Source organism: Perissodus microlepis, chromosome 8, assembly GCF_051167445.1.
Source record: "Perissodus microlepis isolate ML-2025 ecotype Zambia chromosome 8, ASM5116744v1, whole genome shotgun sequence".
NCBI lineage: Eukaryota > Metazoa > Chordata > Actinopteri > Cichliformes > Cichlidae > Perissodus > Perissodus microlepis.
This window is the reverse complement of record NC_140468.1, coordinates 10,394,292-10,420,332: the sequence shown is the minus strand read 5'-3', so window position 1 is coordinate 10,420,332 and position 26,041 is coordinate 10,394,292. Positions and strand designations below refer to the sequence as shown.

Sequence of the window (26,041 nt, the reverse complement as noted above, 5' to 3'; positions counted from 1 at the left end):
GAGGGGAGAAACCCACTCTGCAAAGAGAGCAGTCCTGCAGAGCTAGAGTTGTTACTGTAAAATGGTGCTATAGATAGTGTGAGATACCGCAGAGTGTGACAAAGTACTGAACTGCATCTTATAATCTCTTAAACTTGATGGATGCTTAACGCATTCAGTGCTGAATGGTTTGTAATTATAGCTGGCTCTGGTTAGTGATTAGCAACATACTTGGGATATGCACATCTAAAAAGCTAAGCCAGTGTCTCAAACGTGCATTCTTTCTAATGGTCAGCCGGGGGTTGCAAAGAGAAGGCACATTGGACCGAAGTCTGATAAAATTACCTCAGGAAACACCTCCTTGATGGATTTATGGTCACAATTCATAGTTAGGATTAATATTTAATACAAAATTGTGTTGATTTTGTAAATTATGGTCACATTTACAGTAAAGAAGGTTATGTTTAAGGGTGAGCCTACCATGTGATTGACAGTTGCTCCTGTATGAGCCTGCAGTATGCCTTGCTTTTTCAGTTTGAGTCACCTCTTTTTTGTGACATGTGTTCACAAATACAAGATGATGCCAGTCATCTGAAGCTTAAAAGAGGACTTGGGCAATGTCATGATGGCTACACTCATCTTTTATATACAATGATAGTGAGCAACCAAGCTGGACTTATCTTATCTTGATACCTTTAGAACACTGTGCTAATATAAACCAGAAATCATTCCATGTCCTTGATTGACTAGAGACTCTTTGAAGTGCATTTTGTTACTCTGCACTGCTTGTAACTCCTAAACTAATAACATTAATATAAATGGCTTTATCTTTACTTGTCTCTGGTCGCACTGAACCTAGCTGGTGTAATTTAGACCAGTGATTCCAAAAGTGTGACTCGGGGCCCCCTTGTGGGCCACAGTAACAATAGAAATTCAGTTTGAAATTGATCACAAGTATGTATAGTTACATATTCAAGGTAATTTATTCATTTATATAAAAAGTAAATTAAAGCTGGTAATCTTGCAAGGAACTCTATCTCGGATGGAGTGAAGATGTAAGATTGGGTGGGTCCCTTGTGGATTTTCTGGATTTTAGATGTGCTGCAACACTTGCAACTTTAGACTGTCATACTTTAAGGACCAGTAGTGTGGTGAATGGCTTTACCATTTTCCCTTTTTCATGCTGTTATACTTCAGTTTTGACACATGTTCAACTTTTAATTGACTTAGAATCTGTAGCTGATCAAGGAATCAGATAAACGTATGGTTTATCATAAGTTCCGTATAGAACAGAACTTAATGAAGATAAATTTACACCCAGTAAATGAAACTTTTTTCCCCCAGTTTTCTAATTTTCATTAGCCTTCATTAGACCTCTACTGACTGATACCTGACCTCATTAAAATACTATTAATTTGCATTTTAGCACACATGAAAGGTGATTCTAGTTAGAATCAGAATATTTTCATTTACTAGTAAATGATCCTGCCCTCTTCTACCACATAAACATCATTTTAGCAATTTTCAACCATTGTTATGTGGTTGCCAGGCAATGTGGTGGCATAATAATATATCAGATATCATAATATTCAAGTTTTGTGGGTGTAAATGAGATTTTATTGCCATGAAATGAAAATGCGATATGATAAATGACAATACAGTGTTTTTATAACATGACACAGTAGTAGGTGGTTGCTAGGCAACATGATGATGTTATAATATCTGCTATGGATAAGAACCTTCAAGTGCCTAAGATGTACCTTTGTGCCAGATTGGGTTGCTTAACTCCTGATCATGTTGGAGGAGTCTTGAGAAAACTGACAGAGATTTTGTGTAATTTAGTAAGACTTGCAGGCAAATATGTAAATCAGTGTCTAGACTTTTATGTTAAATAAATATGAAACAGAAATAAAAGGGCCCATAACTAGGGTCATGAATTGTGTCCGGGCATGTTAAATATTAAAACTCTGTCTTACACTTTTTACTAAAAGGCACTTTTCTTTATGAAACAAAAGGCTGGATTGACATCAGCTTTTCAGTTTTTCATTGAGTGCCTCTGTGCAGGGTTTTATTTTCTTTACAAAAAAAAAATGAAGCGTACATGTTCAACATCCAACAGGTGCCACGCTGGTGGCAGCACTGCTGATCAGGTTGCCATGGAAACACAATTTGAACAACACCTTTATACATATTGAAACAAACTGGTGGTATAATAACTGAAATCTTATACCGAATTCTAATGGAGAAGTCATGGGTCAGAAATGGAGAAGACCGGGCTCCTGCAGTTTCATTTTAAACATTTGCATGGAGTAAATCGTGAAGCAGTCAGAGTTTAAAACCTTGTATGTTGTCTTGAAAGCAAAGAGAAGCAGAAGTTTAAAAAAACATTGAAAAGCTTGTGTAACTAGGTTACATTGCGCGAGAAGCCTCTGCACATCTGTGCGCACAGATGGACACTCCAGCACCATTTCCTCTGTCAATGCTGTGAATGTAGTGCACTGTCCTTTAAATAGCTAACCCAGCCCAGGTTTATACACTGCAGCTCCCCAGTGACTGAGACCACAGAGACAGCGAGACGTGTCACAGGCCGACTTACTCAAATAGAAAGTGTCAACTTGTTGACCGTGTTTTCTGGTCAAAACTGGTTGATTTAACACTTGCATTCTGCACATTTAGGGGGCTTTATGACGTTCTATAAGTTAGGTACCCAAACACCATAACATTTTATTGCATTTCACCAAAAGCTGGGATGTCACTACAGAATAAACATTTTAGGAAATGATTAAAATCGATAGAGCAGCTGAACTATTCTAGGTTTCAGTCCACAAACACCGCGAAACATAATCATACAACTTGCAATATCTTTAGGACTTTATTTTCACACCTATTCCTTTTTTCTGCACCTTTCTGCCCCGATGGCAAAATATTACAGTAAAAACTTTACACAGATACAGAACTAACCACAGCATGTCACACAGGACAGGTCCTGCAGCTTTCTGGATGAATAGTGTTTGTTGAGTTCTGTTGTGGTACTACCGCAAAAGAGCAGCCTAAAAAAGAAAATGCACAAAGTCACCTGATCACTTTTATTCTCGTAACAACCACAATTTAAGTGTGTTGGCACTGCCACCTGCTAACCGCGTCTGTATTAGTGATGTTTTTTTACCACAATAACACATGCACAGAGGAAAAACCCAAAGCGCATTATTCTGCAGATTTGCATATAATTTACTTATTTTATTATCATCCAGCACAGACCTCTACTGATTTCTAAATTCCAGAATTTATTATAAGAAAGTATTACCTACTTATATTTATGGTCGTATTTATTGTGTAAATGAGTACATTCAGTATAAATATCAATGAATATTTTGATATTTTGTGACACAGGTTAATATTCTAGTAGGAAGTTTGAGATTTTGTTTTAAGTGTGAAGTCACAGATAGCAGAGTGGGTATTGTACACTGATGCAGACACGTACAAAAGCAGCTGTGGACAACAGGGACAAGGCGACATTCCTGTAACAATACCTGAAGAGCTTTCTTACTTTGCATTGTAAAATAAAATCTCAGTGTACAAGTGCACTTGGTCAGAAGAAAACACCATCGGGCAGGCAAATGTCCACATGGATGTAGAAAATTGTGTTAGTTGGACTCAACTGGTGGATGTAGATTTTTACATTTTTTTATCTACATGCTTACTTACATTGAGTCCAAGCTACACTATGTCTAATAACTGTATTCAAGCTTGAAGATGTTTCATGTATTTTGTGTCAAAAATCTGGTGAAATTGCTGGATACAAAGTTTGATCTACTGTGTGGTGTTTGGTTATCAAATCTCTTGAAGTACAGGCTGGCTCGACACTAGCACCTGCACGACCATGGTGTGCACAGTGTCTCTCCTGTTGTCTATAGCTAAGCTAACTTTTGTGATAGAAGGTTAAATTAACTGACAGACATGAGATTGGTATTGATTGTTTAATTTTCTCCCAAAATGTAGTCTTAAATAGGGCATTTCTGAGTTATACATAAGTTGATGACGTTTACGTTTAGCAGGACTGTGCAGGAAGCAATAAAAAGAAGGCCTGAGATAACTTTTTTCCCCTTTTAATAATCTGCCCTGCAGGTTTTGGCTATAAAAAAAACTTGTGGCCTAAAGGGTAAACAGTCTGGCATTATTTTGCTCGAAGGACACAGTGTACCTCCCGCCTCTTCAGCCTGTCACATCACCCCTACACCCACAACCCATTTTCTGAATTCCCAAGCTGATGTATCTGAATGGACAGAGAGACTCTGTGCCCAGAGAAGCCACGTTCAGTAGAACTGACAGTCCCGAGAACACCGTTTCTGTCAAATGCAAGGACAGCCAATTTCTCTGTCTTATCTTCTAATTGTAACAAGCTTGTCTTTCTGACAGTTAAGATCCTAGGGCTAATTAGTGAGACAAAGGAAGACCAGGGGTATCATTATGTCACTTCTGTGGTGTTTTTTTTTTTTAACCTAGACTGAAAGAATGACAGAACATGGAGCACACCACAAGGAAAACACAATTCCACAGAGAGCAATAGCTCATCCTCCAAAACACAACTGTGTCAGAGAAAAACATTTATCAGACTACTGATTTGGGAATAGATTCACCATGACTCAGAATTCCCACATCGCCTTTTTACAAAACCTCCCTGGTGACATGAATAAGGAAAATATTGCCGTGTCGCCACAAGATGTTTTTGCTTCACGCGATATTATCTCTACAGAGCTCTCCTGCTGTGGTCTGTAAACAACAGAATCTGTATCTTGTGGCCATGCATTATTAAGATGTGAACGCAATTCAGCTATCACGTTCCCACGCCTTGTTAGCTCATAGCCAGGAGTCATTGATCTTGTTGCCTCACAACAATATTTTTACCACTCATGTAACCAGGGGGCCTCCTTACATTTTTCATTTTTCATTTTTAGAGTTAGAATGAAGATGCAATGGCAAGCCTGTAGTGGCCTGACTTTGTTCTTTATATTTGTGTGATTTGTCTTACTGATATCTGGGCATGTGTGCGTATGTTATGAAGTACGCTGGTTTTCAGAGGAAGCAGGGTATAATCAGTCAAATCAGTTGTGACTCACACAGTGCACACCATATGCCAAAGGTCTCTGCTAACAGTTTCCATAGTGGTGACTTTTAGGTGAATCAGTTTTATGGTATTATGATAAAATGATTTCTTATATGGCAACGAACATATACAGGAAATAGTCAGGTCAAGTAAATCTATTTATAAGCACATTTAACTACACAGGTTGACCAAAGTGCTGTAGGCGAGGTTATTCAGACATATTGTGTCATAGCAATGGTTGTCATTTCCTCCTGAGATCCCAAGGCATTCTAAGACCAAATTAGATATGTAGTCTCTCTAAAGAGTTTCCTGAAAAATCTTTAAAGAAATGTTGCTAGAAAGCCTTCAAAGCAGATGCCTGAACCAACTCAGCTGTGAAGTAATTCCTTCCTAACAGGATTTTTACGAGAAATGTCAAATTTGGGTCTTTTGTATTTAAGTTTGCCCAAAATCAAGTTGGTAAATTTATAGTTCCGTTAACACAAAATCTTGTTTAGCGTTTCCCTGCTCAGTTGTGGTAGAGAGAACGCAAAAAAGACATTTTTCCCTAAAGGACTGTGCTGTAACTTCTCTGTAAATTACATGTTCCATGTTCTCTTTAACTTACTCTCATATAGTGTGCCTCATATTAAACAAATTTCCTGTAGTTGCACAAAACCACAGAAAGATACATGAGTTAGAGCCAGAAATCAGCCTTTGCACTCTGTCAGAGTATGAGCAATATCATTATCTTTCCTGTCAGTGTCCACTAGCCCAGTCCACTATATGTAGCATTCATCTTTTTTAAAAGATATGTGTGGTAAAGCAGCGCAGATTAGTCATAGGATAAATGGAACATACTAGAGTAAGCATAAAATGTGATTTATTTTTATGATATTATTATACATAGATATATATACATAATATATAGTAAGCATTTCTTTTTCCAGTATTCCAGCACATACACAGATGGTGCTTAACTAATATTGCATTGATTTATATTAGAAATCTCATCCTTTACTTTCATCACATCCCATCTAGACAAGTTGTTCCTTTTCTATAGCTGATGCCTTCCATTCTGTAGCCCAGGATAAGCAAATATGCCACAGAGGTAACTCTATGCTTCGGTAACCTGGGTCATGCATGCCACTGAAATGAGTAGCTGTCTAGCTGGCCAAGACAATCCCCTTCCCCAAAGCTAGTTGGACATGTCTCCTATTATAAAATAAAGATGCCCCCCCCTCCCCGAAGCTGCCATCTCCCATGACCTATTTTCTTTATGGCTAATGGTTGGTGGCTAGCTGCTGAGTGGTAAATGCACAAAGGACAATACTCAGATGAGAGCACACAAAATGTGATCATAACTGTTTGACTAGGATCTGACCCTAACTAAAGGACAGCTGTTTTTTGCTGAGTTAGCTATCCAGAGTAATAGTGGGTAGTGTTATTAATAGTATAATAGTGTGAGAAACGTCCTCACAAAAAGAGAGGAAAGGAAGTTGGTGATCTCCTCAAAGATGCTAATGAGGTCAGACAGGAGACCACTGCACCGACAAGACGGGAAAAGCTGGAAAGCAGGAGCTGAACAGCATGTAGTCCCAAAGGAGTAGTTGAGTCACACAGGGGGTTGGAGGCAAAAACACGACAGGGTGACATCTCTGGAGATGATACGGGAGCCATGAACTGGGAGAAGCTTAGAAGAAGCAGCAACACTTAACCACAAGACACAGCCGTAGGCCTGGCTGTGAGCACTCCGCTGGGTGTCCCTGCTGAGCCATCGTATACACAAACAGACAGAAGCAGGATACATAAAATTCAGTGCAGCCTGTGTAGAGGAAAGTCCCAAATGGTGCTACAAATCTATTTCCACATCACAGATACACCAAGCCTACCCCAAGGATTCACACACTGTACAAACTCAACTCAATAACCTCCCCCCTCATCCGAGCCTGTGACATTTGCAGAGAAGACCTTAAAGAGGAGGATAAGAGCAAAGACAGAGCTGGAGAAACGGGTGTGGGGAGGGGCTCCTCCTCTTCCTCTTTTCTCATTAGAATTCTCTCATCAGTCTTCCCCACAGAGCAGGGGCTTGACATGTCAGGGTTTATTAATTGCTCCAGGAAATATTATTGACCTGGACCTTCTGCACCTTCTCTCCCCACTGCGGTCGGTGTCTCTGCTCTGCTGCCTCCGCATTCCTTTGGTGTCCTGCCTGGACCCATTACAGGACACTGCGGCACAGCGTGGAGGCTTCAACACAGTGTCTTCATTGACTATGCACTTGGCCTGGGTTTTCTTTTCACTGCAGCTGCAAAGCTCCACCTCACACACACATACGCTCTCTCTCTCTCAGGCACACCTGCAGCCTTGGGGAGAGAAAGCGCACACTTCATTATGGTGTGATAGAAGCTCTGTGTTGGTGCCCTTTGCTGAGACTCCAACTTATGGAATGCTTTGGTGAAAAAAAAAATCTTTTTAAAGGTGCAAACATCTCAAGGCTTATTGGTTTTTAAATCCCACCAGTAGTTTTTTTTTCTTTTTTCTTTCCTTTTTTTTAAAAGAGGTGCTTAAATCAGTCCGATGTGAATCCAGCCTGACTGCTCAAACATTAGAATCAATTAAATTATCTGGTTCGATCTACGAACGGCAAAAAGATCATTCAATTGCGACTCTTGGATGTCACTGTACAAGGACAATCTAAAAAATCTGTGTGTGTGTGCAAGTCTTGTATATTTGTGAATTTGAACAAACATTTGTGTTTGCGAGCAGTGAAGGTGACAAAAGGAAGAGTATCTAATGTTTTTTGTGAAACCTCTTGGTGTGCGTTGCTTGATTTCATGCCTCGTGATCGTACTCTCAACTTGGATAGGACATTCATTTATAGCTCAACGTCATATGACATCTAGTGCTTTTGCTGGCACACATGGGGTGTGACTGTGGGAGGTTTCTTTAACTTTAAAGCCCTATTCTTGGTATATCCTGGAATTGAATTGCATTGGAAGCTGCCAAAGGAAAACAGTTGTTAAGACTACTAACTACTTTCCTAATCTGAAAATACATTGATGAGTCGAAATGGTTGTAATAATTGTGCTGTCATAACCTTAACCATCATGTAAAACCCCTTTCATATGAAATTACTTTAAATGAAAGCTTTAAAGGATGTGTTTTTCCTTGGCCTGTGTATTACCTTTGGATGCTTTATTGCTTAAGGAACTATGTTATTTTTTACCAGGTTTAAAAAAAACAACAAAGAACAATAACAAAAAAAACCCTGGTCTATTGTGCCACCATGTGGACATGTTTGGCATTACACTGGGGTTTTTATGACAGCACTAATGAATGACCAGGATATGAGTGTGTTGTTCCATTGTGTCCCAGCGAACTTTGCACCGATGAGCACATTCCTGAAAGCAACGGTCATGAATAAAGAAATGAGCCTCATATCAACCAACCATGGCTTTTGTTTCCTCTGAATAGTGATATTATCCAACTCCCACATCCACATGAATCTTGAGTTTGCAGGCATGTCTGGCACTAAATTTAATATCCGTCTTCATTTTGTTTTTCTGCAGTCACAATGGTTCTACTTTTGTTTGTCACGACAACAACAGCAAACAATTCCACAACAGTGAACAACAACAGTAATGACGGTAAGAGCACAAACAAGGTCACTTCCACCTTAATGTGTGAGACTGCACAGCACTCAACAATCTGTGACAGCGACCAGATCCCATCCCCACACACTGCACTCGGTGCTTTTCCATAAGATATAATTATAATGCATCTTCTGCAATGCAGGCATCAACTTGATAATAGCCTTTTTTTCTTACACAGCCTTGTTATTACCAGATCACAGTGAACTTCAGGAACCCTGGACAGTAATTTAAGGCTTATTGTACATCTTTATAAACACAGATAATGGTCGGCTGTGTGGCTGTGACTCTTGGTTGAGTCGCCACTCTAAGAGTCTGTTGTTTTCTGATCGACACTCCAGGAGGGTGAAATATGCTGATGCTTATCTCTATAGACAAAATACTGCTAAGGCCAGTTATTAAATCAGCTCTGTGGCCACAAGAGTTTACTGGAGGTGTTTTGCTTCATCAAGTATTTATGTGATGAGTTCATGTGATGCACACATGAATGCTGCAGAGCCTTTGCGCACACAGGCACATATATTATCAGTCTTGCCGCCTCTTCCTGTTTCTTTGTTGGTGGTGTTACATGACCCCTGGCTTTGACTTTCCTTCTCCTTTAAACAGCAAACACAGATAACCGATACATCATCTCCACTGTGCTGGTTGTGTCCCTGCTGGTGCTCATCATCGCACTACTAGCCTGGTACTTCCTCAGGTAAAAACTCCCACCCTGCTGGGATTCAGTTACTTCACCTTATCCCTCTCCCTGCTCTTCACTCACTGGCTATTAGCCAGGCTCAGGGGCAGAGCTCCGGTGACAAACACTTCCTCCTTTAGTCATTGAGGCGGAGCCCCGTCAGGAAGTGCTGTAGGCTGACTCCCTCTCATGCTTCGAACAGAAAAGACTGTGACAGTAGAAGTAGGCAACTTAACAGAGTGAATAACAAATTCTGTACCGCATTCAGACTACAACTCTGTCTCTCCTTGACATCAGCTAATGAGAAAAAATAGCTTCTCAAGTTTCAGATGGTAGGTTGGATAGCTTTTTTTCAAGGTTATTTTTTGGCAGATGTTATAATTTAACTACAATGAAGAACTTTGGTTAAATGAAAACAGTGTAGATGATTTTACCATGTCATCATCTTTTCTTGTGTTTTACATCGCGGTAACGTCTCTGTTCTTTTCCTTGCAGGTTAAAAAACCAGAGGAAAGCTGTAGTCACAACAGTTGACAAGAAGATACCAAATGGCATCCTGGAGGAACAAGGTAACACTGTGAGACACATTGCAGGTTGTAGAGTTAAAACGTGATGCACAGAAACAGAAACTTAAAGTGAAAAACAGGCTAGAGATTAAGATATGCATCGATAGGGAGCTGCAAAGAGGTTTTATATTTGTAACTGTATATGCAGGTTGTCCCACCATTGCCTTGTGGTTGTTTTAAACTTCCTGTGGTTGATGTGAAAAACAAAATGCTCTATTATCTTTACCACTTTGTATAGCTTTTTGACAGCGTATGTAAGATTAGTTTGTAACATTATTGGTACAAAGGGTAGTTCTTCTCTCTGAGCAGTTTTTGCCAACTTGTAGCGACATCATAATAGTTTCATGTAAAGTACCACATGACAGGAGCTATCGGCTCTTACAGGAAACTCTCTGAACTCACTGAACATGTTTCAGTCTTCTTTTGGAAGTATATTTTTGTCTAACGCTACAGAGGAATGTAGAGAGCATGTTGTATTTATCCAAATGGGAAATAGTATATCACTGAGCTAAGGGGAAGCAAAATACACATCACACCCAAAATTTGTTGTTATATCTTGTTGACATCTTGCTGCCGATCACAATAATTTTAAACATGAAACGGCGTCATATTACAAAAGTATTTTATATGAAACTGAAACTTTGACTCGATGTGGAAGTGCAGTACTTAATTGCTTTTTAATTCTAAATTCTACACGATTTGAAAGATTGATTAATTAAAGTAATATGTCTGTATAATGAAACTATAAAATATACACTGTATCGCTTTTTGCTTTTTTTTTTTTTTTTTAACATTTTATCGCTTATTGTTGTCTACATTCATTATACACTCACTGGTCACTTTATTAGGTATACTTTGCTAGTCTTTGGCTGGACTTCCTTTTGCTTTTAGAATGCTTTAATTCTTCATTGAATAGATTCAGCAAGGTGCCAGAAGCATTTTGATTTTGGTCCGTGCTGATGGCATCATACAGTTTTGTTGACTTTTTGGCTGATGTGAATCTCCTGTTTCTTATATGCCAAACGTTTGCTACAGAATTTGGATCAGGTGACTGTGGAGGCCATTTAAGTACCGGGAATTCATTGTTATGTTCAAGAAACCAGTTATAGATGATTTGGGCTTTGTGACATTGCATGTTATCCTACTGGAAGCAGCCATTGGAAGATGGGTACAGTGTGGTCATAAAGGCATAAACATGGTCAGCAATAATATTCAGGCAGACTGTGGCTTTTAGTGGTAATTGGTACTAAGGAGCCCAAACTGCACCAAGAAAATATCCCGCACACCTTCACCAACCTGAATTGTTGATATAAGGCAGTATGGATACATGCTTGTTGTTTGTGTTTGTTGTTCATGCTGTTTATGCCATCTTGACCCTACCATCCGAATATCATTGAAGTCCAGACTCATCATCCTCCATTGTCCAAATTTGGTAAGACTGTGTGAATTGTAGTAACAATTTCCTGTTCTTAGCTGGCAGGAGTGACACTGTATATGATCTTTTGCTGCTGTAGTCCAGCTGCTTCAAGGTTCGACATTTTGTACGTTCAGACGTGATCTTCTGTGTACTTTGGTTGTAACAAGTGGTTCAGTTACTGTTGCCTTTCTATAAGCTTGAAATAGTCAAGCCATTCTCCACTGACCTCTTGAATTAATGAGACATTTTACTCCAGAGAACTGCTGCTCAATGGATAATTTCTCCTATTTTGGACCATTATCTGTAAACCCTAGAGATGGTTGTGAGAGAAAAGACCAGCCCATCTGGCACTAGTAACCATGACACGTTCAAAATCTCCGAAATCACCTTTCTGATGCTCTTCCTGAATTTCAGAAGATTGTATTAAGGATTTCTACATGCCTAAATGCACTGAGTTGCAGCCATGGGATTGGCTGATTAGATATTTGTTAATAAGCAGTTTAACAGGTGTACCTAACAAAGTGGCCTCTGAGTGTATATACATACAAGTTTTTTATTTGTACACAGTACATCTATGAGGATTACATTATCACAATGAATGAAATGCAATGCTTGATCACAGTGCTGTGTTGACCTCTGTACATGTCTGTGTTACAAGTGATGTGATGTGTGTGTTATGTTTTAGAGCTTGGACACAGTACTGAGTCGTTATACACCATTATACCACCAGGTCAAGTATACAGGGTGGCAGTATCAGGAACCTTTTACTAACCCTCTCTCAGTACTTTTCCAGTTCGTATTTTGCAAATTGTGACGCTAACAGAATGCCTTGCCAGTGCGCTGGCAAACCTGTGGGATGGTGTAAATGGTTTCTCCCTGGGGTTCCTTTTGGGTTTTTTGGGTTTTTTGGGTTTTAATGTCTGATGTGTGGTGATCATCCAGTACGTGCACTCTGTTTCCTGTTTAGCAAACACGCACCAGCATCACATATGGGTGAAAAGCAGTTTGGTTATGATTTTGTTTTTTTGATTCATTGTAAAGCAGTTCAGTAAACTAATTCAGTGATTCCCAACCAGATATGCTTCAGTCCCAAGGTGCGCTATTGTAGACTGAACTAGTCTAGTCTTTTACTAAATAGCGTCAGACAGTCTTCAGAATATGTAATGCTATTTAATAGGCTAGAATAGTCTAAACAGCTAAAAGGAGTGGATAAATGGTCATAATACCACAAAGAAGTAGACAAATTGTTGAAATTACAGCTGAAAATAACGTTAGCGAGTAGCTGAAATGCATGGCTAATAATTAAGCTGTCAACATAGTCAGCTAAAGGCAACTAATAGATAAACATTCAAGACGTCAGCTAAAAGGAGCTAGTATACCATTGAAATTATGGAAGTAACACTAGCAAATAAGTGCTTTAGCTATTTAAAGTGTTTAAGTAGCTACAGCATGTGTCTAAAAGTAGCTAATAGACAGTCAAAATAGTTAGCCAATGAGATCTGATAAAATAAAGTATTGGCTATTAGTTAAACCAATGATTTGCCTAAAGTTACTGATAAAATTAGAGTGGTAATCATAAGGTGAACTGTAGAAAAAAACATATGAAACTAGTATATTGCACAATATTATATAGGTTGTGCAAAGTAACCCCCTAAAGTGAAATCAGTAATTGAGATATGATTCCCTTGCCACATGACAAAAAGGTTGGGAACCACTTTTCTAAATAAACCAAATCAAATGTTTTGCATTGAATTACATTCAACTACTCATTTAACATAGCTAAATATCACAGTGACACCAATTTGATTTATTAATAGCGGACAACTTTTAAATACTAAGCTGAATGATGCTAATGTAAATTTTATTTGAACACAACAAATAATTTAACGGCAAAATATTAAAACCAAACAAAGAAATCAGCTTAGGTTGGGTGATAAATCCACTGTCTCTTCTCCCCACAGAGCAACAGACGGTGGTTCTTCTGCCCAGATCCTCTTCTGCCTCCAAGACATACTTGCCCATCCCAGTTGACCACCTAGAGGAGGAATACAGGCTCCGCTCAGCTGATGATGGCAAGCTGTTCAGGGAGGAGTACAATGTAAGCCGCCCCACTTCTATTTTTTTTTTTTTCCTGGAAGTTAGATTAGCGGTAGTTAGCGGTAGTCACAAAGCAGTTTTGTGTGGTTTAAACAATCAGAGTGATGCTTACATCAGGCATGTGAGGCAGGGCTATTATGGTGCATTCATGTGCATTTGTAGGACTGTTGAAATATTGGTTCACTTTTTTCCTTTTTTAAACACACTACAAGTGCCTCCCCACCTCTAATTCTATGCATGATTTACCGGTGAAATTTAGTTACTTACATTTTAAACCTTCACACTGTGTGAAATTATTTACAATGGTCAAACTTCGTCATATCTGTGTTGTGGCAACAAAACTATCACAAACTATCCAAAACTGGACTGAAAGGGTTTTCCCATAACTGTAATGTTCTCCATGTTCATATGTGAGCAAGAGTTCAAAACCATGACTTACATGTGTATTTTTGTTCAGGGAAAACTACAGGAGCTTTATTTATTGCACCTCCATTGACACATAACTGATCTGATACTGGTCTGATACATACACCCACACAGATGGAAAAATACCCCTTTGTCTATTTGTGTCTATGATTTAGAATCTGCGTCAAAATAAAGAGTATGATTCATGCTTTATGTTAACACATTGAAGTACGATTTCATTTAGACGGTTTATCAGTACAGACAGAGGAAGCTGAAGTTCTCAGCTTTTAATGGAGAACTGTTTATGGTAGGCAGCAGAGGAAGTGCCTACACTAAGGCTGAACAAAGCCTTGCATAGAGCAGAACACAATGCACTGGCCGTGAGCTGCTGACGAATCATTTTTCATTATGTGCGCGTATATTCAAAATTATCATTTTATTTTGCAGTCCTTGCCAGGGGGTAATCCCCAAGGGACATACGAAGAAGCAAACAAGGAAGAAAATAAGGAGAAGAACAGATACCCCAACATCCTTCCCTGTGAGTATACTTTCTGTTCAGTTTTCTGAGTCACACCTACAAGCTTCCTGTCCCATGTGTCACATGCCTCAAATACTCTTGTTTCCCTTGCTACAGTAGATTCTTCAGAAGAGTTTGTGTGTGCATTTGCAATGAAGTGGTTTCATCTCAAATCTTTTTTACTTGTGGTTTCTGCTGTATTTTCACAATGCATCACGGTTTAAGTTTTTTTAAAACTGTTCTTCACCTTAAATAAATGGTTTGAATTCCATGGAAACATGTTCATTTGCTTTCAAGGCAAGAGCTACCACTTATTTTAATACAAACCTTCTAGTCACCCTATCACAAAGACTTGAAATATATACTTCCTATACTTTTACAGAGCCATGTTTCTATTTTTGGACTCTTCAGAATAATCCTCATCTTACGCTTGGCCTTGGTGTAGCTCCACCCCCCACCCAGCTGTATTATGATTGGCTGCACCTTGCAAACTGAAAGTTTGAACAGCAGGTTGGAGGGGCTGCTGTGCTGACACAGTCAGAGCTATGACCACGTTAATGACAGATTAGTGATTGTTGGAAGCCAGATTTGTGAAATACAGGTTTTATAGAATTTATAATAAGACTAGGTTTGCCCAAGAGCCACAGATGAATTGTATAAAATATAAATAATTACTTAATTTCAAGGTGAAGTGGTAAACAGATTTGTAAGAACAAAGGTGGTTACATTCTACGGTTCTTATGTCATAGCGTTTCATATAGTCCTTGCTGTGTTAGCTCTGCAGATCAGTAATCACAGTATGTCTCTGTGCTATCAACAAGCAGCTGCGTTGTCTCTGCAGAGCCAAAACATCCAATTCCATCAAAAACACTCAGGTCACTGTACTTCAACAGACTCCACTGAGAGAAAACTGTTTCAGGCCTTTTTAAATAGAGACCAAATACTAAAACGATGACATTGGGAATTACTTGAACATACACTGAGTGCAGTATTTTCAGCTTTCTCCACGTTTAAGGGAATACGGGTCTGCTGTAAATATATACAAATAGTGTAAACAAATGACAGTAAACCAGAAGAGCCTTAAAGAAGTTACTGCTTGTTTAAAGGCTTAATGCCAAATTAGTCAGACAGTCTGCTGATTGTGGCTTCAGACTGCACAGACATGCTTTAATCTTCTCATCCAGCCATCTCCAAGAAAGCAAAACTATATTTCTCAATATATATATTTTATAATCGTTTTTAATAATGTAGTAATGATACACATTGTAAACTGATTTAAAAGTTACATTTTTGCTAAATTTGTGGTACTTTTCATTGCAGATGATCATTCTAGAGTGGTGTTAACAGAGCTGGAGGGAAATCCCTGTTCAGACTATGTGAATGGCTCTTACATTGATGTGAGTCCTTTTTTGTGCCAAAATAGTGAATTTGAGCTTGAACTCTTGAGCATTTAAATACTTGTCTGATCTCTACCATTTCAGGTGAAAAACAGTGAAGATTATTAATCCTATATTTTATTTTTGATTTTTTTTAAAAATAGGGTTTCACGGAAAAGAACAAATTCATAGGCGCACAAGGTAAGCTATAGGGCATTTAGAAACATGACATAATTATCTCTCTATATATTTTTAGTTTTAAATTGTGGTTTAATTTAATTTTTTTCTTGGGGGGGGGGATCTGTTAGGTCCAAAAGAAGACACCGTAGCAGATTTCTGGCGGATGATTTGGGAGCAGAAAGTATCAACCGTTGTTATGTTGACAAATCTGAAAGAAAGAAAAGAAGTAAGTGATTTTAAACGTTGTTCATAACGTGCAGTGCTTCAGTTGTCATGTGGTCTCTACAGCTATAACTACAGTGTTTGCTTCTTCCACCAACTCTCGTCTCTAACAGCATTTTGGACAAGGGAAGTGAAAAGTAAAGTTTCCCTTAAGCACATTTAAATATAGATTTCATTGGTTGTGGTCAAAGGTGGTGTCAGATGATGTTATCTTGTCTGACGCCTGTTTCTCTGCTACACGTTAAGGGAAAAAGTATTTTCCCTGTTCCTGATTTCCTGATTTCTTATTTACTTTCTTATTGTTGCACTTACATGTTTCGTATCAAACAAATTTCCATATTAAACAAAATTAAATACAAAATGTAGTTTTGAGTTAATGAAGCTATCCAAACCTACCTGGCTCTATGTGAGAAATGTTTGACTGTTGATCTACTTAGAAAATGCTGCAATGTTTTTATATAATATGTAACTGTACACAAACTTTACAAAAAGTTTGCACTGGATAGTGTCTTTCTTATATCTTCCCTCATCTTGAACACTGACCTTAACTGAAGTAAGTGAGGCCTGCAGTTCTTTAAATGTTGCTCGGGATATTTTTATGACATCTTCGATGAGTCTGCGATATGCACTCGGAGTAATTTTGGTAGGCCACCCACTTCTGGGAAGGTTCATGACTGTTACAAGTTTTCTCCACTTGTGAATAATGGTTCACTGGAGTCACAAAGCCTTAGAAATGGCTTTGTAACCTTTTCCAGACTGATATATGCTAATGACTTTATTTTGTATTTGTTCTTTGAGTTTCTTTAGATCGTAGCATGATGCTCTCAGCGTACCACATTTTATTAAACAGGTTCTATTTAAGGAATTTCTTGATTCAATTACTTTTTCACACGTGGTCAGGTACGTTTTTATAGCTTTTTTCCCTTAATAAATGGAATGAGGTTTTAATCATTATTTTAACAACTGCATTTTGTATTTACTTGGATTATTGTTGTCTAACATTAAAGATTTTTTTGATCTGAAGTAGGGCAAATATGCAAAACACTAAAATCAGGAAGCGGGTAAATACTTTTTCACAGCACAGTACTTGAAGTGTTTTTACTGTGAGCAAAGGCGACTTTATTAACAAAGGATCAATAAAAATAGGGAAGTATTAAAAAGGGTGTTAATGTGTTCAAATCAGCTGTCGTATAACGTGTGATAAAGTCGTCCAAGGTAGTATCAAGTAAAAATAGATATGGAGTGGTTTCACCGCTCTCATATACTAACTGCTTGCTTACAGACGGAAGTCATGCAAGTTACCCGTTTGTCTTAATAAAGGAAACTCTTTTAGATGTGTCACAGACAGTTGCTTTGATCATTTACAGCACAGCGTCTCCATGGTTATAGAAAGAGGGTCCTGGGTTTGAACCGGGTTTCTCTGGGAGATTTGGTTTTCTCCTGCCATCAAAAACATGCTAATCGTGTTAATTTCCATCACTGCACCACTTACAAAGACACAGCTTTATATTTAAAACGGAAAAGCCAGAGAATCAATTCTGCTATGTAGATCAGTAAAAAATGAATACTAATATTAATGGATATCATCTATCTGCAGGACAAATGTTACCAGTACTGGCCAGACCAGGGTTGTTGGACTTACGGAAATGTGAGGGTAGCGGTCGATGACTTCACTGTCCTGGTGGATTACACCATACGCAAGTTCTGTGTGCAATATGTAAGTTTTGACCATTGACTTTGCACATAGTATGCATACATTATAAATCGTGGTTATTTTTTTCTGATAGTCCAGTTAGACTTAGCTGGCTTAAAATTTTAGCAAATATATCCGGAACTATGGATAAAATCAGTTGCCACCATGACGCTGGTTAGTGTTAACAGCTTCCTGTCTAGTCATTAAACTCAATACATGATACTCAATAGTAGCACTTGTCAGCAACACTTGGCTAGAATTAAACAAAGTTTCACCACTCATAATAAACCAGAATCCATCCATTATCACAGCAATATATTGTATTTATCACCACCCATCCAGATTTACCAATCCCATAAAACAACCAATCTTGAGCTAAGTGGTACTGGGAACTGAAATCTCACGTACAGTTTTCTTAACACTTTCACAAAAACTTTGTCATGCAACCACAGAACATAAATGAAATTCCCCTTTTGAGACTTACATCGCTAACAGATTGGAGTAGCAAATGAAACTGGAAAAGATTTGTACTTACTTTTTGTGATATTGTTTTGATATACTTAATAACTACTCTTAACCATTTAATGTCATGTTAATGTAGTTTTCCCAAGTATTCTTAGGGGTAACATGGTTCTGTTACCCATATGCTGAAACAACATAGTAATACACTAAAGCCTTATGACGCTTCCCATAACTTAGTAGAACTCTATCCAGACATTCTACTTCTTTTGGAGCCAGTGTAACAGATCCAAAGATCCCCAACAGAAAATGATAAAGCTGCAAGTATATGAAAAACTAAAATTACTCCAGACTGCTGCACAATATCTTCAAAGGATTTCAGTGCACCATTATAATATATAAATCCCCCCAAACTCTAATACTCTTATTAAGCCATTCCTTCCAATAGTAGGGGTGGATTTACCTACATATAATTTTAGGATTTACTAAATACTAGATCATGCATTAAATATGAAGTCAAACAGTCGGACCACTTTGGCCCAAATTCGTCTTAGAGGAACAATTATTGGGTTTGTTTTTGCTTCCCTAGCTGGTTTGGTAGTAAGACAGAGTTGATAATGATATTCAACAGAATGCTCAACCAACAAGAGATAATGGCTTTCCCCCCCCTCGTGTGTCTATTTAGCAGGCCAGTGACGCCGCTAAGACTCCCCGCCTGGTCACCCAGCTCCATTTCACCAGCTGGCCTGACTTTGGAGTTCCTTTCTCCCCAATTGGAATGCTCAAATTTCTCAAAAAGGTCAAGTCAGTAAATCCAGACTTCGCTGGGCCCATTGTGGTCCACTGCAGGTATGCAAGAGCTGAGCTAATGTAGCCTAATGTTCAGTATTTTACTGTTTACTCCTAATGGTTTTAATTATCCAATTTGTTTCTATGGAGATCAGTGTATTATGCTTAAACATCCCCTTTGTATGTGTGTGGGCAAGCAATCTCTCTGCTAAAGATGGAAACATTTGGAGTGACTATAGCAATACATGTGTTTACAAGCACAGATGTTGCTTTGTTCCCTCCTGATGTCTGTTAACGTGCTAGTGTCAGCTGAGGATTATGGTTCACTCAGTGTGTCATTTGTTTTCCATCTCCAGTGCTGGTGTTGGGAGGACGGGAACCTTCATTGTAATAGATGCCATGATTGAAATGATGCACGCAGAGCAGAAAATTGACGTGTTTGGGTTTGTCTCCAAGATACGAGAGCAGCGCTCACAACTCATTCAGACAGATGTGAGTTGGAGAAGGATTATGTTAGCCACATGACGTAACGCTAACACCTGGCATGTGTGTGGGACATGTGAATTATCCTTTACAGTAAATCATCTGCAACTGCAACTTCATCTGTGTGTATTTTCACTCCAGATGCAGTACTCATTCATCTATCAGGCCTTGCTTGAATACTACCTCTATGGAGACACAGAACTGGATGTTTCTTCTCTGGAAGGTCATCTGCAGAAACTGCACAACACCTTTAATGATGGTGATCGGATTGGCCTGGAGGAAGAGTTTAAGGTAGAACCTCTTTTTACATTCAGACCCATAAAGGATCCCATCTAACAAACGCTCACACAATATTACAGACTAAACTTAGAAATCTCTGAAGAAATCCTAACGAAAATGCAGTTGTTTCTTTATTAGTCATTTTAACTTATTAAGCTTTTTATTTGTCAGTTATTGAAACACTTTTCATAAATGTTATGAAGCATGTGAAGGTTCTGGGAACTATGAACCTGCCCATGCAGGCACTAAAAATATACACTAATAATCAATGCAAAAGAAATTCTAGATTTTTCAATCCCCTTCTGTCATATCACTTCTAAGAACATATAGTGCAGTCAAAAGGTACTTAGCTTCTTCCCCAGTTCTTTTTTTTTTTTTTTTCATATTTGTCACATGTTTCATATCAAACAGATCAAACAAATTTTGATGATCTGAAACCAATCTTCTTCAAAATCAGCAAAGAAGACCAACTTATTGCAAATGATCACAAATGGTCAAAGCCCATTATTAGGTTTAGACAAGACATGTACACATAGATAGCTGGTTTACTCTTAATAAATGAAATCATGATGTAAAACTGCCTTTTTATTTCCTTTGGTTATCTTTGTCTAAACGTATCTGAAATATGTGAAAGAAAAAAAAGAAATCAGCACACCACTGCACATATAAACCTGACTTGCATACATTCCTCCATTGCTGTATGAGAATTCAATTGTGCTACAAAATGGTCATTATGATTTATCATCAATACTGTAGCTTAGTTTATTTCCCCTGTTTTGATTCATAAACCAAAGGACAGTGAATATTTTATAAAGTTGTAAAATTTAGATTTTCCTTGTTTAGAAACTGACCAACATGCGCATAATGAAAGAGAACATGAGAACAGGAAACCTCCCAGCCAACATGAAGAAGAACAGAGTTCTGCAAATTATTCCCTGTAAGTAAGATGAAATCCATATAAATAACCAACTTATGTCAAATTTCGAGCTGCAGATTACATTGCCTGCAGCTGCCTTTAGAATGTTTTTCTAATCCTGTCCCTTGCAATACTTACAATACCATACTACTAATGTAAACATGTTTTTGAGCTGCTTTAATCTGCGTGTTTATGATGTACTGTTTCCATTTCAGATGACTTCAACAGAGTAATTCTTTCCATGAGAAGAGGTCAAGAGTACACAGACTATGTCAATGCGTCTTTTATAGATGTGAGCATATTGTATTTCCTAATTTGTTCTTTCTGAGGTTTTATGGTATTTGTGTTAACACAAATAATTGTACCGATGAAGCTTTATATTATACTGATAAAGTCCTTTATATTTTGATGTGACTCAGGGCTACAGACACAAGGACTACTACATTGCCACACAGGGCCCTCTGCAGCACACAGTGGAGGATTTTTGGAGAATGGTGTGGGAGTGGAAATGTCACTCCATAGTCATGCTCACTGAGCTCCAGGAGAGGGAGCAGGTAAGCTGCAGTAACTAATCGCTGCAAGCCAACTATGATTGATGGCTTTAATAAACACAACAAATACACAACATAAAACATCCCAGTTCTGATTTCCTGCCTTTGTCACGAAACTGTACATTTATTTAAGTTCATATTTATGAAGTATTTAACTTGTTAAACTGCAGTTTCTTTTATTCATCGCTGTGAGTAAACAAATTTTCATCTGTTTTGCAGGACAAATGTTGCCAGTACTGGCCGACAGAGGACTCAGTCTCCTATGGAGACTACACAGTAGAGCTAAAGGGAGACACCCTGTGTGAAACCTTTAGCCTACGAGACTTGGTACTCACCTTTGTTCCGGTAAGCAAATTAAACCTGTCCTATCAATACAGGCAAATGTAACACGCCTGCTCTGCGTCTTTATCAGTTATCATGAAATAAAGGCTTTTATTGATCCTTCATGCAATTCCTTTATATAAAATAATTGTTTTTTATAATATGAAAATTGAACAAGTGTCACAACACAACATAAAAAAAAACACAATATAAAATAACTACATTACAACTTCTGAATTCTTACCCAATTAAACAACAAAGTATCAAATAAAAACAGAACCACCTCATTCCCTCCTAAATTTACCCCCCAAAAATGTAAAATGTGCACAAAGGCATACACTTATTTGAAAAAGAAGGTACACACTTTCAATTCTGCAATTTCACGATCAGGATATAACATAAAAAAAATAAATAATTAAAAGCATCTAGTCATTAGCACGTCTTAAAATTAGGCAGATAGGACCTCAGATGAACACTACCACGTTATTTACACCACGTCATTTAAAGAAAACTAAGCCAAACTGTAGAAACAGTCGGTAAAATAACTAAGAATCATTTTCAGAATGGTTCTTAGTCATCAGTCATACACTTTCTGTATGATTTTTTTAAGCCAATCACTTTTAGAATATCTGCTGTGCGTGAGCTAATGTGGCTCCAGCTTTAGCTTTTGGGCAGATGTCCTCATGTTATGAATTTGCTGGGAGATCCACTGGTGGGAAGATTGGTGGCTGTGTTGAATGTTGTGATCTAAAGTTCAACAGATAGATACTGATAATGATTTGGTGATTTTCTTTCTTTTTTTTTAAGAAAGTCAATATATCTGATGATAATTTTTTACCTTTTACAGACGTGAAACAAACAGATTTGTTTCACATGCCTTATTCATTGGTCCTTACTAAGACGATATAGTGATGCAGTTTAAAAATAATACCGTTTTATTGACGCAACGAGTTATGAATTACAGAGAATACGTGTGTACCCTCTGGTGGACAAACTATGTATTGTCTCGTTTCATTTATCGAGTGTTTTAAATGCTAAAACCAATAACAGTAGCAATCTGTAGTTTGACTGTAGTTTAGTGTTTGTCAATGAACTTATAGCCCTTCCCAGCAGCAGCTGCTTACCTAAGATCCCTGCTGATGTTTTGTCTTGTATGCTTGAATTTACCCGATTTTCAAGCCTCTTACGGACAAGGGTTTTTTTTTTCTATTATGTCCTGATACATAAAACCTTACAACTGAATAAGGGTGTACTATATATTTTTTAAATTGCTGTATTGCAATGATTTTCAAATCGTTTAAACTACAGATGTGAGTGAAAATGGTATAAAAATATCAACAAGTTGAAATTACAGATTAGTTGCTTAGTACAGTGTTAGTTAAAAGATGAGTTAAAAGCAGGATTTTTTTTAGAAAGTTGAAAGTATTTTTATCTTTGTAAAGCTAGACAGGCTCTAACACAATTGTCTAACAACAACAAATCTCTAAGTGAGTATATCGAGCTCTCTGGGCTACCAGAGGGAAAAATGAGGAGAGGAAGTGTTTAGGGTTATCAAGCGGGAGCCTCCCATCTCATATATTTTATTTAATTCGACCCGCCTCACCTCCCAGAGGCTTTGTAGTACATTCCTGCCTCCCTGGGCCTCACCCATATGTCCACCACTCGTCTGCTGCACGTTTAACCTGTACTGACGTCACACTTGCCATTACGCTTTCATATGCTGCTAATAAATCATATTTGAACGATATTATGATCTCTCATCCGCCTGTGGGTTTCCTCTCAAAGGAGAAGCAGACAAGGATGATCAGGCACTTCCACTTCCACGGCTGGCCAGAGATCGGAATCCCGGCCGAGGGGAAAGGCATGATCGACATTATCGCCGCAGTGCAGAAACAGCAGCAGCAGTCTGGGAACCACCCCATTGTTGTACACTGCAGGTACAACACATAGAACTCTATTCATATAAATATTATATACACTTACCTTGTCACATTTGTTGTCTTCTTTTTTATCTGACAATATAAAATATAGAAGGATTTTTTCATTGCAAACACTGTTCGTGCTTTGTGTGTCCTGCAGTGCTGGTGCAGGGCGAACAGGTACGTTCATTGCACTGAGCAATATCTTGGAGCGAGTCAAGGCAGAAGGCCTGCTGGACGTGTTTCAAACTGTGAAGAGTTTACGCATGCAGAGGCCTCACATGGTCCAAACAGTGGTGAGTGGTTCCCAAGTATTTAAAAGCACTAGAAAAATGTCTCGCTTTAGCTCGAGTGTCGCTGATTTTGTAGGCAATTATGTGTCCGTCTTTAACCATCTTTTTGTTTTTCTTTCCGTCCCACAGGAACAATATGACTTCTGCTACAGGGTGGTACAAGACTTTGTTGACATTTTCTCAGACTATGCCAATTTTAAATGATGAGATTTGCCTTAAACATGGTTTTTAAATGTTGTTTTCTAAAGCCAGTTTGTCAGTTTTATGCATTTCTTTAACTTGGTTAAAATAATCTTCTATTTTGCTATGCACTTGTCCTACCATTAACTCCAGCTCCTTTCTCGCTGTAATATATGGTATGTCAGTCGATGAGAATTGTAAATGAAAAAGCTAGATTAATAATGTATATTTCACAACATGTATGATCATTTCTTCGTCATGAAGTGTTGTTTCAGAGTCTGATTTTAGTTTTGTTGTATAATATTGTACTTTAAATGTTTGTGTTATTTTGGATTGACCACATAATATTTTTAAAAGTTGTAGTTATTGTAAATGTATTTATGTATTGACAATGACATTCCTTTCTTTTATTTGGAAAAGATGGCAGGAATGTTAATATTTGTTTTATGTTGTAGTTAATTGTACACATACATTCTTTCATTTTGATGACTTCTGAGATTAGAGGTGATACTGAAACTGTTTTTCATTCTCCTCGAGCTACATGGCCATCACGATTGTGATGCTTTTTCCAATGGAAACGGTGTCTGAAAATGAATGAATGAATCACATCAACCATAATGCAGAGGGCATAAAGTTACGCACCAAAGGCTGAGGTGACGATACATAGGTTTTAGTTTGTTTTTTTAAAATATGGACTGAGGCAAAAGTTCAACAGACGTAGCAGAATCTTAAACTTTAATGTTTTGTACCTCAAAAGGTCGTGTAACTGCAGTGAACATGGATGTAACATAACTAGAGTCTGCCTTTTGTCTGTAGACAGCAAAAAGCATTTTGCTAAAGTGGCTGCACATTAACAAGCACACAACTAAGCCTTTTACCAAGAACCTGTAATACTGAAGAGCATGTTTACTGCTTTATTTGTATTTTAGACTAGAGTTTTACACAAATTAGTGCCATATGTACTTTTTAAAGACAGGAAGTGTGGTCTCCAAATGTAGTAACTGCAGTATAATTTTACGATGCACAGTCACAATACAGGGAAGTAATAGAAGTTCATCATTAATCCTGAGTCCTGTAATGGCAAAAACCACAATATACCAGTGTGGTGCTTCAGTGCCTGTCTAATGCCAGAGAAACAAAAACAGCCCATTATATCTACGTCTGCTTCTTTGACATCTTTTAGATTCCATTGGTTTGTTTTGGCACAGTGGTGAAAATGAGGAAGCAGAATGTTTTAAATAAAAACTGTCCAGTGGAGTTTGAGTCTTTTGAAAGTATCTGAATGTTTGAGCTTTTCTGTGCATTTTTCTGAGGTAAATCCATCTGGTACTCCATTAGCAATTTTGTTGATGCTGTATGTAAATATAGGCTGACATGACAAAGTGCTAACATTGTGAAATTCGCTGAACAGCAAGAACCTGTCAAGTGATTGGTCATATTTTCGTGTGCTAAATGTATATGTCTGTGGGAGATGTGAGGTTAAGCACAAGAAACAACCCAAGTCTATTTTTCCCATGGCTCCTTTTCTGTCCGTGCACCCTTTTTGAGAAACTCGAGGAGAGTCTGTTTAACCTACAGCTCTGCCTTTGCTATCTCTGTGGGTGGCCTATCCCTTTTTTGACTCTCAGTGTCTTTGAAATGCAAATTGCAATATTAAAATCTTCTGAAAATGCTGCGGGTGTCTCAAAAGAATGTCTTCAATATGCAACAGCTTTTATGTTTCATTTCAAATTCAGGTGAGATACACAGGAGACAGCTTAAGCTGCCAGTTTGGTTTGTTTGTTTTGCTTTTGAATCAGTGACAGCAGGGTGTTCTTAATGCGATATTTATGTGGAGAAAATGCTGCATTCACTCTACATAACAGAGTTGCACTTTAACTGTAAATTAGTACTATAACTTTCATATCAACTATTTGCCATGGTTTTTACACATAATTATATGTTGTCTCTTACTTCTAAAAAAACAAAACAAAAAAACCCCACA

The 26,041-nt window shown here is 38.0% G+C and overlaps 1 protein-coding gene across 6 annotated transcripts in view; it reads left to right on the top strand.

Moving 5' to 3' along the window:
• LOC146381424 (receptor-type tyrosine-protein phosphatase epsilon-like) overlaps positions 1-25,730 on the top strand; it is a 62,972-nt gene extending 37,242 nt beyond the window's left edge. For 3 of the 6 annotated variants that reach the window (XM_084937444.1, XM_084937445.1, XM_084937446.1), the window contains 19 exons: positions 8,635-8,712; positions 9,322-9,412; positions 9,890-9,963; positions 13,339-13,475; positions 14,327-14,417; positions 15,717-15,793; positions 15,937-15,973; positions 16,081-16,178; positions 17,772-17,891; positions 19,012-19,175; positions 19,472-19,607; positions 19,740-19,889; positions 20,721-20,814; positions 21,009-21,085; positions 21,213-21,347; positions 21,564-21,689; positions 23,451-23,602; positions 23,745-23,880; positions 24,007-25,730. In XM_084937444.1, coding sequence (XP_084793570.1) covers positions 8,640-8,712; positions 9,322-9,412; positions 9,890-9,963; positions 13,339-13,475; positions 14,327-14,417; positions 15,717-15,793; positions 15,937-15,973; positions 16,081-16,178; positions 17,772-17,891; positions 19,012-19,175; positions 19,472-19,607; positions 19,740-19,889; positions 20,721-20,814; positions 21,009-21,085; positions 21,213-21,347; positions 21,564-21,689; positions 23,451-23,602; positions 23,745-23,880; positions 24,007-24,081 — 2,043 coding nt within the window. In that variant the 5' untranslated portion in view covers positions 8,635-8,639 and the 3' untranslated portion in view covers positions 24,082-25,730. Of the gene's footprint in view, positions 1-8,634; positions 8,713-9,321; positions 9,413-9,607; positions 9,727-9,889; positions 9,964-12,062; positions 12,108-13,338; positions 13,476-14,326; positions 14,418-15,716; positions 15,794-15,936; positions 15,974-16,080; positions 16,179-17,771; positions 17,892-19,011; positions 19,176-19,471; positions 19,608-19,739; positions 19,890-20,720; positions 20,815-21,008; positions 21,086-21,212; positions 21,348-21,563; positions 21,690-23,450; positions 23,603-23,744; positions 23,881-24,006 lie in introns of those variants that run through there. The other 3 variants (XM_084937449.1, XM_084937447.1, XM_084937448.1) reach the window with 3 other exon arrangements.
• The last annotated feature ends 311 nt before the right edge of the window (positions 25,731-26,041 follow it).